A 15,482-nucleotide genomic window follows, 5' to 3' on the forward strand; every position below is an offset into this window, starting at 1 on the left:
TAGTTCTCTTCTGCTTTTATAGGTCTTCTGTGATGGTAAGGTCACCCTGGCTGGTAACAACAGGTTTCTTATAGATTCCAATGTATTACCTTATTTCCATATGGAGCCTACAACTTCATATAGATGAAGTACTGAATATCCAAATATTGCCCTTTGATGCTTCCCTGATGTATTTCAGCCCTGATGGTAAAAAAATGGCGATATAAGTATAATAACAGTTCCCTGTTTACATTTTAAATTTTTTTAGATTGTTAACTACCTATTTCCGGCTCTTTGAAATAAAGGTCCTTGTCGTTTTCAATAAGTATATAGTATAGTATTTCGATATGGTATACAGTGGAAACAGCAATACAGAAAGCTGTTTCAGTTATCTGCCCAAGCAGTTTTCAGTACAGCTTGTTCATTTCTTCACCACTATCGGTGATTCATTAAATAAATGGCTCTTTGAATCGAAGTTAAATTTAGATTGAAAACAGCAAGTGTAGGCATGCTGTTGTACACGGCCCCGAGTTACTGTACCTAAGTGAGATGGGCGGTGCAGAAAATTTAATAAAAATAAAAATGCAATTTAGCTACGACGTCTAGCCACGACGGCTGCCTACGCCCAACCCGGCGGAGAAAAGGCTTAACCGTCTCTTGACCGGCATCTAATGGGGATGACCTAACACTTTTCTTAAAATTCCACCTTTTCCCACCGTTTTCCAGCTGCAGCTGGAACTGCAGTCTAAAGCAGCGTTTTCCAACCTTAGGAACTTGAAGATGCGTGGACTTCAACTCCCAGAATTCCCCAGCCAGCATAGCTGGCTGGGGAATTCTGGGAGTTGAAGTCCACGCATCTTCAAGTTCCTAAGGTTGGGAAACGCTGGTCTAAAGACTCCGCTCAACATCCAACGGCCCCCACCTCCCACGCCCGCTTGCTGGTCCAGCGGGGGCCGGAGGAAAGATAGAACTCGCCAACGGCCAATCCCGAAGGACAGGGAGGAGGGGCAAGGCCCAATCAGCCGCCGCCTTGCAGGGTGATTTCCCCGCCTCTCCTTTGCACCTGCCACCTCTCCGTCAGGTGATTTTACGGGCCGATGGGGGTAATTAAGCTACGCAGCTGCGCAGTTGCGGGCATCCTTCGCTGGCTCGTAGCGGAAAACTTGCCTTGAAGTTTGGATTTGGACTTGGACTCGTAGGTAACGGGGGATTTTCCCACGCTAGCGCTGCCTTTTAAGTTTATCCGGAGTCGAGTCCGTTTGCTTTAGTCAGGCACAGTGAACGGGGCTTTAAGCGTGCAGTTCTTCCAAGCAGAAAGTATAAATCCTGCTGTTGGCCGGGGGGGGGGGGAAAGTTCTATCAATTTATTGTTTTGGCCTAATATGCTATAATGGGGCCAACTGGAAGAAGGCTCCAAGTGGCATTCAGTGAGGGGAAGATGAGGCAGGATTAGTAATCTTATTGATTTATTAAATGCAGGGCTTTTTTTGTCATAGAACGCTCAGAACGGAGTTCCAGCACCTTTTTTGGATGGAACCTTGTAGGGTAGGCAAGACGGGTTGTATGACATGTGTGAGTTCCGGCACCTTTTTCTTGTACAAAAAAAAGTACTGATTAAATGTATATGCTGCTGCCCATCTCGCCCAGAAGCTATTCTGATAATCCGGTCCTGTGCACTTCCGTCCAGAAGTAACACCCATTTCCTCTGGGCATGAGTCAAAACTAGTGATAGAATTATTGATGGGCTAATGTATTTATTTGTATTCCCACGTTGATTATTTTTACAAATAATTCAAGGTGTCAGACATATCCAACACATTCTCCTCTAATTTCCCCACAAAACAAATCAGCCTTGTGAGGTGGGTTGGGCTGAGAGAGAGTGACTGGCACAAAATTACCCAGTTGGCTTTTGCGGCTCGGACAAGCCTCCTGCTTTTTAGGCTGGTGTCTTAACCGCTAGGCTAGACTGATCTGGTTCTCTAAGAATTAAGAATTGTTGCCAACATGTCAGTTAGTGGCAGTAAGAAGATAGAACATAGAATAATAGGGTTGGAAGGGACCTCGGAGGTCTTCTAATCCAACTGCCTGCTAGAGCAGGAGACCGTATACCAGGGGTGGGGAACCTTGGCTCTTTTATGACTTGTGGACTTCAACTGTCAGGAATTCTGGGAGTTGAAGTCCACAAGTCATAAAAGAGCCAAGGTTCCCCACCTCTGCCCTATACCATTTCTGACAAATGGTTTGCCCAATAAGCCTCCAGTGATGGAGCATTCACAACTTCTGAAGGCAACCATTCCACTGGTTCATTGTTCTTACTGTTAGGAAATTTCTCCTTAGTTTTAAATTTCTTCTCTCCATGTTTCAACCATTGTTTCTTGTCTTGTCTTTTGGTGCTTTGGAAAATAGTTTGGCTCCTCATCTTTGTAGGAGTCCCTCAAATATTGGAAATGTGCTATCATGTCACTCCTAGTCCTACTTTTCATTAGCTTTATTTTTATTGTTTTATATTTATATAATTGATATAAAAATATTTTATATAAAATATTTTATTATTTCATTAACTTTATTCTTTTCATTTGCTGTATTCAAAGAATACCGCTCCCCTCCTTCAAATTGTCATGACTGATATATTTGGCTGCAATTTTTGAAATAAGATATTGTCAGAATTGACTTGTAGCAAGATGGGCGGCTAAATAATAAAAAAATAAAATAAAATAAAATAAATCCTGTGAGGCGAATTGGGTTGAGAGAGAGAGAGTGACTGACTCAAAGTCATCTAGCTGGCTTTCATGGTTAAGATGGGACTTGAACTCTCAGCCTACAGCTTTCAGCCCAATACCAACTGCAAAGTTCAAAACTTTTTTGGCATGTACACAGTAAAACCTTTGCGGCTCTTTTAGTCCATTACTCCAAAAACAATCTGAAATTGGAAACATCACATCCTGTAACAAGGAAGACATATTGATACAGGTTTCTACATCTAACCACAGATTAAGAGAAACTGAGTGATATAAACCAAATGAAACAACAGCATTTAAAGGACATAGCACCTCTGGCTGTTATTTTGGAAAGTGCAGAATATTTATTAAATTTGTTTGGAAGTCTGGTTAATAAAAAATCGAAATGAAGCTGCATTGCACATCACAGCTGTTATGTTGATTTTTTCCCCGATCACACCTGTGGACGCTGCTGAGCTGAGCAAGCAAGAGGAAAACCCGCCATGATGAGGCGAAAGAAGAAGCGGGAAGAATTCTGAGGGGAAAAGGATGGAAAATATGTGTTTGCCACCATCTTGCTCAGAGCAGAATGAATTCTCTTCATGGAGGATGGAAAACAATCCTCTTTTCTTTCAGCTGACCTCCACTGAAATGAAATTATCTCACAGATAATATTCTGAGCAAAATGTTTCTCTTGTGAGGGGAGAACAAAACATTCCACCTTTTGAAATGCCCACATATTTAACCCTCCAATGCACACCATTTGCCTTTTAACTTTGGGTACATGAAGTGCCCAAGTGAGTTTTTGAAAGCTTTTTTATGGTGGGTGCCAAATTGCAAACCGAGATGGGAGGGGAGGAGAGAGAGAAGAGGCAGACATGATCTTAGGAGGCCTTGTTTACTTTATTTATTTATTTATTTATTTATTTATTTATTTATTTATTTATTTATTTATTTATTTATTACATTTGTATCCAGCCTTTCATTCAGGTGCTCCAGCACCTCTCTAGTTTTTTATCCCCAAAGAACAACCCTGTGAGGTAGCTCAGGCTGAGGGGGATTAACCTGTAATTGATGAGGGACTTGAACCCAGATTTCCCTTGCCATTATTCCACCACTGTCTGTCAAAACAGTCCAGTAGAGATGTTGGAGGGCAGATCACATGACAGCCATTAGCTCCCATCTGTAAAAATGAGGGGCTCCTTTAACAGGATAAATCTTTTTTCCAATTAATTATTTCTTCTTGTGGTGAGATGGGCGGCAAACAAGTTTGATAATTAAATAAACTACATTTCCTGGGCAAACTGTTCAAAATGTTTTATCTTAATAGCTGTGAGGCTAAGAGGAAATTTCCTGACTGAATAGGAATTTGGACTTGGCTCATTTCCCTCATCATTTTGTTGTTTTCATTTATTTATTTATTTTCATTTTACCAATAATTCAAGGGGGCGAACATATCTGACACACACTCCTCCTTCTATTTTCTCCACAACAACCCTGTGAGGTGAGTTGGGCTGAGAGAGAAGTACTGGCCTAAAGTTACCCAGCCAGCTTTCGTGCCTATGGCGGAACTTGAACTCATGGTCTCCCACTTTCTAGCCTGGAGCTTTAATCACTAGTTATACACTATATATATAGTGTAGCAGTTAAGATTAAACCAGGTGGCTGTGAGTTCTAGTCCTGCCCTAGCCATGAAAGCCGTGTGGGTGAGTTTGGGCCACGCTCTCTCAACTCGCCTCACACAATTGTTGTGGAAAAAATAGGAGAAGGAAGGAAGTATTAGGTATATTTGCCGTGTTGAGTTACTTATTATAAAGTAATAAAGGCAAGGTTAAAAAAACCCTAATAATAAAATATATAAGAATGCTGGGCCTCTGAACTATTTGTTCTCATTTTGTACCTTGCACCCAGTCCCGAATTCAAAGACAGTTATAGAGATGTCTACAGGAAGGAAGGGAAGAGGTCAAAAGATGGTGGTCACAACCCTGTCCTTTTATTTTAAATCTAGTCCTACATGGACAACTCTGCTATGCCAAAGGCACTTTATGCAATTGTTCTATACTTACTGAATTGGGAAGAACAGCCTGAGTTCAGTTCAAATTAAGCTGTTTCTTTCTCTCTGATGAGCTCAAGTTGGAGGAAACCTAGGGTATAAAAGCATTTATTTTTTTCTATTAATAACATGTTACCGAGTAGCCATTAGGCCAGCTCAGAATACAAAACATAAAATATGCAACAGTACTAAGATCATATGTTAAAAAATAAAAGACAAAAGAAAATGCAAATTGTATTTCTGTGTCATCCCTACAGTTTACCCAGATACTCAGAGGCAGTTCTCAACTGTATTTTGTTCAAATAAAGGGCCATGTTAGATGTAATTTTGGATCTAATCCAAAATCATATGAATTTTGACTGCACATGAAATACATTGTTTTAATGTAAGTATCCCAATAGGCCATTTGTCTCATGTGCAGTCCAAAATAATGATCTCTGCTTTTCTTAAATCACTGACATTCAAATTATGTATTATGTTCTGTATCTCAGGGGCTCTGCAAAAATAAATAGGTTTCTCATGAGGGATTTGATTAAACCATATTAAACCATTGTGTCCAGTTGCCTAAATCTTAAGAAAAATATCCCTAAGATGTTTCGGCATTTCTGTATACTTGGCAATTTGTAAGGTGCATTTATCATCAGTGGTTCAGTTAAACCTAATGAGATAATTTTTTCTGTGATATAAATTCCTTAGATTTAAATTTTACTATTCTACAGATTTTCATTTTCTTCATGGAATATGAAGAAAATGAAAATCTGTATATATTTTGAACGATCACAAGACTTAGTCGCATTTACAATATTTAAAACATTTAATATCTTATTTTTATCTATGCACGTTGGTAGATCAAAAATTTACTCACATAAATTGCAGAATGGTTATTAGGTTAACTTATTAGAGACAAACACAGAGAAAAAAATTTGAGATATGTTAATGATTAGAAGGTTTACTTTAATATTAACTTTCATGGATTTGATGCAAACATTTAAAGTGCTGTTGGCAATAGAATGTGGAAATAATTGCCTAAAATAATTTGCAAAAGTATAGGAAGATCTGCAATACAGCTGTTTTTGGGGAAAATCTCTTAACTTTTCACTATTGTTTTTCGCAGGACAAGATGAAGCCTCTGATTTCCTATTTTCTGGCAATTTCTTTTCTTTTAATTATCTTACAAGAGAGTGTCCAAATGGAAGAATGCATTTTTAGAAAACTGGACAGGGAGGACAAAACGTTTTGTAGGTAAGCTCATATTCCTTTATAAGTGTAGGCATTTTATACCAATTTCCATTCATCATGACCATGACATCCATAAAGCAAATATTGTATACAACATCAGTAACATTTTCAGAATAAGAGTCATTGGAAAATTAACTTCCTAGACCTAGGGATAACTACATCTCTTTGGCAATATTCTATTAAAATATGTATTCCATTATCTGATATAAATAGTGTATTTCTGGCAGACAAGTATTTATCCAGTGATACTACTGGATAGAAGAAGCTGCATAAATTTACACTCTATGTTAAAACTGTAGGGCGTGCTTCTTAAATTTAGCTGGTATATACCTCTAATTTTTAAAGAATGCTAGTTCTATACTTGATTAAGAAGTATATAGACGAAGTAGTTTTATGAGCATTACAATAGTATCTTTGTTTATGATATGTGCTTTCTTTATCAGTCTATTTCAACAAATTGGATTCTGGATCATCTAACATTTTGCCTCCTTTCCATATATGTCAATTGCATTTAGAAAGATTTTTTTTTGCAAAAGCGGCATATCTATTACATCATAACGTTAAGGATCAGCCTATTTTTAGAAGGTTCTCGGCAGGCATGTCAAGGTCAAAGAAAATGTTTAAAAAGTAGCAATTCAATTAGTATTTAAAAAGCAAAAGTTTAAAATGGTAACAACTCAGTATCATTTAAAACATCAACAATAAGCTTAGAGACTCATAAAACTAAACAAAGTTAAACTAAGGACCAAACACACACTGAAATAAGACTTCATTGGTCTGCTTACAAAATGCTAGCAAGGTCGGTGTACTTTTGAGTTTCTGTCTCCATCTTTCCTCATCTCAGAAACACTGCAATTATTTAAAAAATAATAATTGTAAAGTCCTTTGAGGAATTGGAACTGGATAGGCATAGTGGGATAAAAGATAGTAGATAGTAGGGCTATCTGGAAACTTTCAGATTGTTTTATTTATTTCAGAGGAGAACAATATGTTTCTGAATTCTACTTTCAAATTGGTCTCAATGTTCTAAAAAGTACTTGCTCATCTCAAAAAAAAAATGGCAACAGCTTTCAAAAATGTGTTACAGTTCCCATTTATTTTATTCCTCCTCATCTTCCGCTTTTTAAATAAGTACTATAGCTTTTCATTCTCCTCCACTATAGTACTGTAAATGGTAGGCAACCCTGTGATTAGATTTAGAGGATAGTCTTAGGTTGCTTTCATCATCCCAACACAAGCTTCAGGGGTGTGACTGCATCTGATCTTGGCTGTATATTAGCCAATATGCAATATCTGATCAGAACTACTTCTCATATAAAGCATGTCATTGATCCAAAGAAGCCACATATTCAAAAGGCCTTGAAAGCTTCTTCCATACCAATGATTATTATCTACTGTAACTCATTGAGTCTTTCAGAAGACTTTTGTAACAACTGCTGCTATCAAAAGAGGTTTTCAACAGTTTACAATAATGCATTAAAAGAGCAATAAAACATCCATAAAAAGCAATAAAACACCCATGATACAACTAGTAAAATAATCAACTAATCCCAATTATACCAATCAGTAATAGATGGCATCAATTCATGCCTCAAATGGTTATCTGAAATAACTTACATTTTAATATTTTATGGAAACCCTACACTGTTTAAACAAAAATAAAGATAAACACTTTCTTTTTTTTTGTATTCTTCATAAAAATACACCTTCCCAATCTCCCACTCTACCCCCAAGAACATTATTTTTGTTATGTTCTTGCATGCAGAGGATGGGGATTTTTGTTTTTAGACATAAATATAAAACTCATCTGGGTAATATTTGCACAGTTTTGCATTTATGTGTCTGAATTAATGAATTATACCAAACAGTTTATATGAAATATAGGCTTTTCAAATATTTATTCATGTTTTTGTTAAATTAACTTGGTTCATGTAGCTAAACCACACCAAACTACATTATTATTTAGCTCCTTATAAATCCAATAAGTATGATCTAAATGTTTCTCCTTATATACATTATTTTATATAAGTACTTTAACAATTATTGCTGAGTTCCCAGCCCACCCTCTTCTGTCTATCTGTCTGTCTGCTGTGATTTCAGACTGTATCTTCAAAATCTAAAGAGGTAATATCACAGAATTACAAATGAATAGTCCCAGTAAATTTGAATTGCTTTTACAGTTGATGTGTTGCATCATTACGCTAACATCAAGGAAAAATTCATTTTGTACCTAGAAAGGGATACATCCATTACAGACAGTAATTACAAATTGTAATTTTACTGTCTAATGCAAATTAATTTGGGGAAACTAGAATTGCCAGATTTGTGGTTGTTCAAAAGACAAAGTTTGCTGAATTTACTCCTACAAATTGTAAATGTATTAATCAGTGCTTTTTTTGTAAAAGAAAAAGGTGCCGGAACTCACACATGTCATACAACCCGCCTTGCCTACCCTACAAGGTTCCATCCAAAAAAGGTGCCGGGACTCCGTTCTGAGCGTTCTATGAGAAAAAAAGCCCTGGTATTAATGATAAGAATCATGAACAAACATCTGCTTCCTGGCTCACCAATTATTTAAGCTGCTTCAGACAATACCTGGAAGACCCACAGTCTTCTTATTCCCTGCTTCCATTTTGTGCATATGTGCATATGTGTGCACCTTTTGACTCCTGAAGAGACATAGACAAATCTTGACAAATCTCTGCATTTTTCAGAATTGGTTTGCCACTGCTTCCTTCCTAGGGCTGAGAGAGAGTGAAAGTCACTGAGCTAGCTTTATGCCTAAGGCAGGACTAGAGCTCATGGTTTCCCAGTTTCTAGCCTGGTGCTCTGCTTCTATTATCCACTGCTTTCTAGAAATTTTCCTGTTTTCTAAGAAAAAAAATCAGTTTTTAATTATTAATCAAATGTATATAGTTGCCCATCTCACTGAAGGCAAGTCTGGGCAGTGCATACAGTAATAAAAAAAAACAGAAAATCTAAAAATAAAAATTGCAAATAGAAAAACCATAGGAATAAATATCCTTTAAAAATGCCAAAAATTGTAATATATTTTTGCTGTAAGATATTAACATGGTCCTAGAAATTGGCTTTTATGTTTGGTTTCTGACAGAGGGAGTCTAGAAATTTTCTATCCAGAACTGGGAGATGTTGGCTGTACATATATTCCAAAGTGCAATGCCTATCGTAAACGGATCAGCAAGGAATGGATCAGCCCTGAAGTTAGATATCAGCAGGCAGATATGGTAAGAACCTAACTACTGTATGTCATTTTATGCAGACTTTTCTGAGGGCAATTACGGTAGATATTTTGATTCATTTTCATACATTGCTCTTTTTTTCTTAACACTGCCTAAAACCACCTGCAAAAAATGTATGCTTTGGGATATTCCTCTATAGCGTGTATCTGTGTTTGAATGTATATGCATACACACACAAATGAATCCCTACATGTGTCATTGCATTATGGTTAGTAGGATGTAGTGGAAAAAAATTCAGAACAGGTCTGTGGAGAGTGAAGTTCGCCCTAGCCATGAAATCAATGTGTCAACAACTAATATGACTTTACCACTCCCCTTGTGTCTGATAGTGTAGCCAGCATATCATTTTCCTACCTAAAACATCAAATAAACTGTTTGAATTTTATGCCCAAGCAGAAATTTTATATGTGTTATATATGGGGGTATAAAATGATAAATAGCAGAATAATGATGAAGACTAATGATTGTAAAGGACTGTTCTTTGCTGTGGAATTTGATTTGTAAAAAGTGCTACAAAGCTTTTATATAAGCAATTATGTACTATAGAAGTTGTATAGTAATCAACTTCTTTTCATTTATATACTGCATTGCATTATAAAAAGTATTATATAGTATAACTGCATTGTATGATAACAGCATGAACCCAGAACAATGTGGAATCAGTGGCATAGATAATAGTCTTTGCAGGAACCATTAGTTGCTTCCTGTAACACTGCCAGCTTTCAAACAAACACCAATGTTAATACATTGGATGATAAAGCATGAATACCAGGTCATCATCCAGTGGAATTGGATTATTGACCTCTAAGCCCAATTCTTCCATCTTTCGTAGAACTGAAACGCACACCTCCCCCTCGGGATTTACAATGGCTTAATCTAGAGAAGATCAAATATAGTCAGATTCATCTTTGGTGGATGTCAAATGTGGTACAACCAAAGGTCAGCAAAAAGAATGGAAAACAATTCTTGAAGAATCATGTCTCATGCTGAACAATTGCAGAAGACATGGCTTTGAGGCTAAGGCAGTTGATAAGACCTCTTTTATAAGCTACTTCAGTCTAGTGAAATAATAGAGGTTATTTTTTATTTTATTTTTTTATTTTATTTTAATTCCATTTATATCCCGCCCTTCTCCGAAGACTCAGGGCGGCTTACAAGCTTAGCAGTAGCCTTCATTCTATGTATATGCCTGCTTATTAGGGCTTTTTCACACACACCCCCAGCGGCATTATTACAAAGTCAGCTTAATTGCCCCCAACAATCTGGCTCCTCATTTTACCTACCTGGGAAGGATGGAAGGCTGAGTCAACCTTGAGCCTGGTGGGATGCGAACCTGCACTAATTGCAGGCAGCTGGTGTTACTTAAGGAGGCTTAACTTAACTTAACTTAACTTAACTTAACTTAACTTAACTTAACTTAAGATTAGTTATCTTTTAAAAATATGTTTTATTGATTTTAACATACACCTTAATATTTAGTAAACATCATGTCTGGGTTAGTGTTTAAAAAACAATAACAATTTCTATAATTCTATAGTCTATATAATAACTTTACTTGATTTCCTCTTCTTCCAATAATATTCTCTTTAGCCAACCTTAAATTAATACAGTTCTTATTTAAATAAGTGACAATTAAATATAAACATTTTTCTTACGTGTGTGTGTGGAAAATAGTGTGGAAAACTATGTTTAGGCACATAGTTTTCTCCAAGGAAATGTAGAGAATGTCAGCAGATTATCTTCAGCCTCATTTGTCCTCCACCCTATGGCTGGATTATTTTATGCTTCTTTGTATTCATTCATTTCTCTGGTTTAAGACAAGTGACTTGGCATTGTATTAAATTTGACTGATAAGGCTTCTCTTTTATAAAATTTAGGATGAGGTGGATAGGGATCACACTCTGTAATACATCTCTTCTACACTTTGGCCTTTCCAGTGTTCCCTAAATGTTTACAAATGCATGGTGATTATAGTTATCTGCTTATCCTGGTTATTGTTGCTATCCTCAAGAGATAAACTGCTTTCTAGTACAGGTAGTCCTCGACTTACAACAGTTCATTTAGTGGTGGTTTGAAGTTACAACGGCACTGAAAATAATGACTTATGACCATTTTTCACACTTATAACCATCCTCAGGGTCACGATTTACATTAGATGCTTGACAACTGGTTTATATTTATGACGGTCGCAGTGTCCCAGGGTCATGTGATCATCTTTAGAGACTTTCTGACAAGCAAAGTCAATGGGGAAGCTGGATTCCCTTAACAACTGTGTTACTAATTTAATAACTGCAGTGATTCACTTTACAAATGTGGCACGAAAAGTCATAAAATGGGGCATAACACACTGAACAAATTTTTCACTTAGCAACATAAATTCTGGGCTCAATTGCAGCTGTAAATTGAGGACTATCTGTATTCAGATACTATATTTCTCAGGATATGTGTTGTCAGTCATAGTAAATCTTAGTTCCTTCCTATACAGACTCTGGAGTTCCAGGACCTCATGTTCAACTGTCAGAAATTTTGACACATCCTAAAAGCAGACAGAAGCAGAAAGGATTGTAATCTTACCATTATGGATTATTACTGTTCCATTACATCACATTTTATCTCTTCAGGGTCAGGCAGCAAGTATAGCATGATTACCTCTGAATGTGACCCATCCAACACTGGTTTATATTGCACTTTTCTCCATAGAATTTTCCAAGCAGTCTTGAGCAAAGTTTTCTCTGCTTGTGGCCATTACCAAGCCCAGTCAATTTGAAGAAAGCCTTCTTTCCTAACCACAAAAATGTGTGTACAATGAGGGAGTGAGCAGGTGTACGGTCACAATGTGACTATAGGAAGGTAATGGTCTCCTGTGGTGAGAGCAAACAACATTAATCTAAGACCTGCTTTAGCTTGGAAAACTTTGAAGGCCTTGAAACCCACCCTTTCAGGAAACAGTTCAGGAAGTTGTAAATAATGTTGCTGCAACTGAACAAGCAAGGAGTAATGAAATACCACACAAATACCTAAATACACTAATATCCCCCCATTAAACAAGACCATGTATAAACTTATTTTTTTTAAAAAAACCTAACAGAAAACAAAGAAAAAGATTTAAAAAACCAGACTAAATATGTATTATTTATATTTAGATAGATAATCTATATTTATATTATTTAATTTAATATAAATGTATATATCTGCTTGTATATGTATATACAGTGTATATACATTGAATATATCTACTTCATATATTGTATCAAGAGTCATTGGTTTACTAATGAACGCTACACATTAATAATATGTAGAGTAGCAAGCTCAGTGAGCTCTGATGGCATACATATCATAAACACAAAGGCATGTGTACCTACTGTATTATAATTTCCCTGTGCGGAATTACTTGCTCCTGGAATGTGATAATGATGTTATCCATTCATTTGTGTCTGGCTCCTAGAGATTCTGTGGGCCAGGTCTCTCCACATCTCCCAATCTTACATTGCTTGTTTGAATTTTTCTGTGCTCTGACTGGTGTTAGCTTTGGTGGTGCCCAGCCACCGTGATCTTTGGAAGCCTAACTCTTCCAAACAGAATTGCTTTCTCCAGTGAATTCCCCTATATGACATGGCCAAAATAAGTGAGTCAAAATAAGGATATTGATGGGGAGAAGCTATTTACTGATCTAGGTATTGCACAACTGTCAAACTCGATCACGTATCATAACGTATCACCATGTTTTTTGCCTTTCTGGAGCCAGGGTGGGCTGCCAGTTTGACACCCCTGAGGTATAGGATGACAAAATGCTGCCCCATTGATGTGACTGTAGCTGTAGACTGGAAGGATGTACCTTGTTATATCTCCCAAATTTATATCACAGACTGCTTTGTTTCAACCTTTCCAGTAGAATATCTGCTGTCAGGACAGTTGTAATAGAGGAAGAATTCCACTAGGATATTTGGACTCTTCTACTGTTGGATTGCTTGTGTGTTTATAGTCCCACATCAAGTCCTTAATAGCCTGGAAATACTCTGACTAAGAATGAGCAGAAATGGTGTCTTGTAAAATGTTTACAGTATTATAGTGGAGAAAAGCCACTAGATGACACTATTGTCCTTGTCATTACATTGCATAACAGATGAAATTTCTCTTGGGATGCTAAAGTTAACTCTGTTATGGAATGTTTTCCACTTACAACAACAAGGCATATCTCAGACTTCTGCTTTTTCACGAAGACTGCATTTCAGTATTCCAAGCTATTTAAAGAAAGGGAGAAAAGTATTGTTTTTGTATTTGAGTTGATGTTTGCACACTCCCAAAGTCATTTTGTTAAATTGGAAGGTTATATCTCTTGCAGCCCTATAGAATACATTACTAAAGCCTACTGTATTTTTTGTTATTGTTGTTAAAGGTCCTAAAAATATCTCTCCACACGTGTAGGTCTTGAATCCTTTCTCAGGACTGCTCTATATATCCTAGGAAAGTATTTGGGCACAATATTGTATAGGTGGCTTTTTCTCTACTGTGTTTTATGCTACCGTAAAAGCTAAGTTATTACTGGCTATGACTCTAGGGCTGATGGAAAGATAGTGCCTGTACATCGTTCAATGTGTTTTTGTAATGCAGAATTAAATCAGCTTGCCTGTATGCATTTTGTCCTGTTTGTCAGCCTTGAGGGGGTCTTCTGGGTCTCTCCAGAAGCTCTGAGAGATAAATTGACAGAAGAGATTCCTAGAGGTGATTGGAAAAAGATGGAGTCTGATTGAACAGACTCATTCAGAGTTTACATTTGTGATTATACTGAGGTGATTAAAAATACCTATTTTCTGCGGTTACTGTATCTTACTGCAGCAGCCCTTTGTAAAGTGAGACTAATCCTGGGCCCACAAGTCTGGGGCAACTTTCCTTCCATCTCGATCTCCTTTTCTCAGGAAATTTGTTAAAGTGATCAGACCTTCAACTTCAAAGAACCCTGGGAGGTGCATAGAGCTTTCTGATTCAGAGACTGGATTTGAATGAGTTTCACTTTCCCATATGGAACTAATGTGCCATTTAGGGGTCTTGCTAGACTTTCAGCTCTTAGCTGAAGAGCAGTGAAAGCTGAAGGCTAGAAGGCCTTGGACTTGTGTGGCAACTGTGCTCATTTCTAGATCAGAAGACCCTTCCCACAATCACTACCACCTTAGTTAACTGACATGTGGACTACTAAAATTCTCTCTACATGAGGCTGCCCTTGAAAAATACTTGGAAGCTTCAGCTGTTCCAGAATACTGTTGTTGTTGCTGTTGCTATTTTATCCTTCCTTTTTTACATATAACTCAAGGCAGTGAGCATACATAGTACTCCTCCTTCCTCCTGTTTTCCCCACAACAAAACCCTGTGAGGTGGGTGGGCTGACAGAGACAGTGAGTGGCCTAAAGTCCTCCAGCTGGCTTTCATACCTAAGGCAGGGCTAGAGCCAGTCAGCCAAAGGCAAGACTAGAACACAGTCTCCTGGCGATTAGCCCAAAGTCACCCAGCTAGCTTTCCTGCCTAATGTGGGCCTAGAACTCACTGTCTTCTGGTTTCTAGACTAGCACCTCAATTACTACACTAAATGATTCTTTGTGATGGAACATGCCGATAACTTTGGGGAAGGAGGGGAAAAGATGCTGCCTAGGAAACAATCAGACAAGAGATGCAGAAGCCCCTGGTGGCTTAATACTTCCAATTTCCTCAGGGAAAGATTTCATTTTGTTCCTGAACAGAATGGCAAAAAGCCAGATTACTTTATTTGTCATGATTATTTTATAATGACTAAAACGCTAAGTTTTGAAAAGAATCGTATGCAATTTGAATATTGATGGATGGTAAGAAAACCCAATTCTTGAAATAGCATCTTTAGCATCTTCTGTGGCCTTAAATATTTATATTGGGGTTATCTGGTCATTAAAATGTTACACCAAGGTAGATTCTAAATCTTCCTGAAAGGTGGAGGTTAACAAGGTATGAAAAATCTTTCTGCTTTACTATGTACTATGTAATTGTTCAAGAGTCCCCAAGTGACTCTACATATTAAATACTTCTAGGTTTTTCATTGCCTGTTACATTCATTCAGCCAGCAGAGAGCATAGCATGGATAATATATCTATAAACCTCCTGTCTATAAGCTATATGTGGCTCGTTTTTTAATTTCTCCCAAATAACTTCGTAGATTTCCAGACAAGTGTCTCTTGAATTACAATAAAAAATACATAAAGTGCTAAGATT

At 37.2% G+C, this 15,482-nt stretch overlaps 1 protein-coding gene across 2 annotated transcripts in view; it reads left to right on the plus strand.

Annotated features, from left to right (window-relative positions):
• The first annotated feature begins 1,044 nt into the window (after positions 1–1,044).
• Positions 1,045–15,482, plus strand: part of PEBP4 (phosphatidylethanolamine binding protein 4) — a 244,734-nt gene continuing 230,296 nt past the window's right edge. Inside the window, exons 1-3 of one of the 2 annotated variants that reach the window (XM_083368477.1) lie at positions 1,045–1,178; positions 5,864–5,991; positions 9,101–9,233. In XM_083368477.1, coding sequence (XP_083224603.1) covers positions 5,870–5,991; positions 9,101–9,233 — 255 coding nt within the window. In that variant the 5' untranslated portion in view covers positions 1,045–1,178; positions 5,864–5,869. The remainder of the gene's footprint in view (positions 1,179–5,863; positions 5,992–9,100; positions 9,234–15,482) is intronic. The other variant, XM_083368478.1, reaches the window with a different exon arrangement.

This window comes from Vipera ursinii, assembly GCF_947247035.1.
Source record: "Vipera ursinii genome assembly, chromosome: 8".
Lineage (NCBI taxonomy): Eukaryota > Metazoa > Chordata > Lepidosauria > Squamata > Viperidae > Vipera > Vipera ursinii.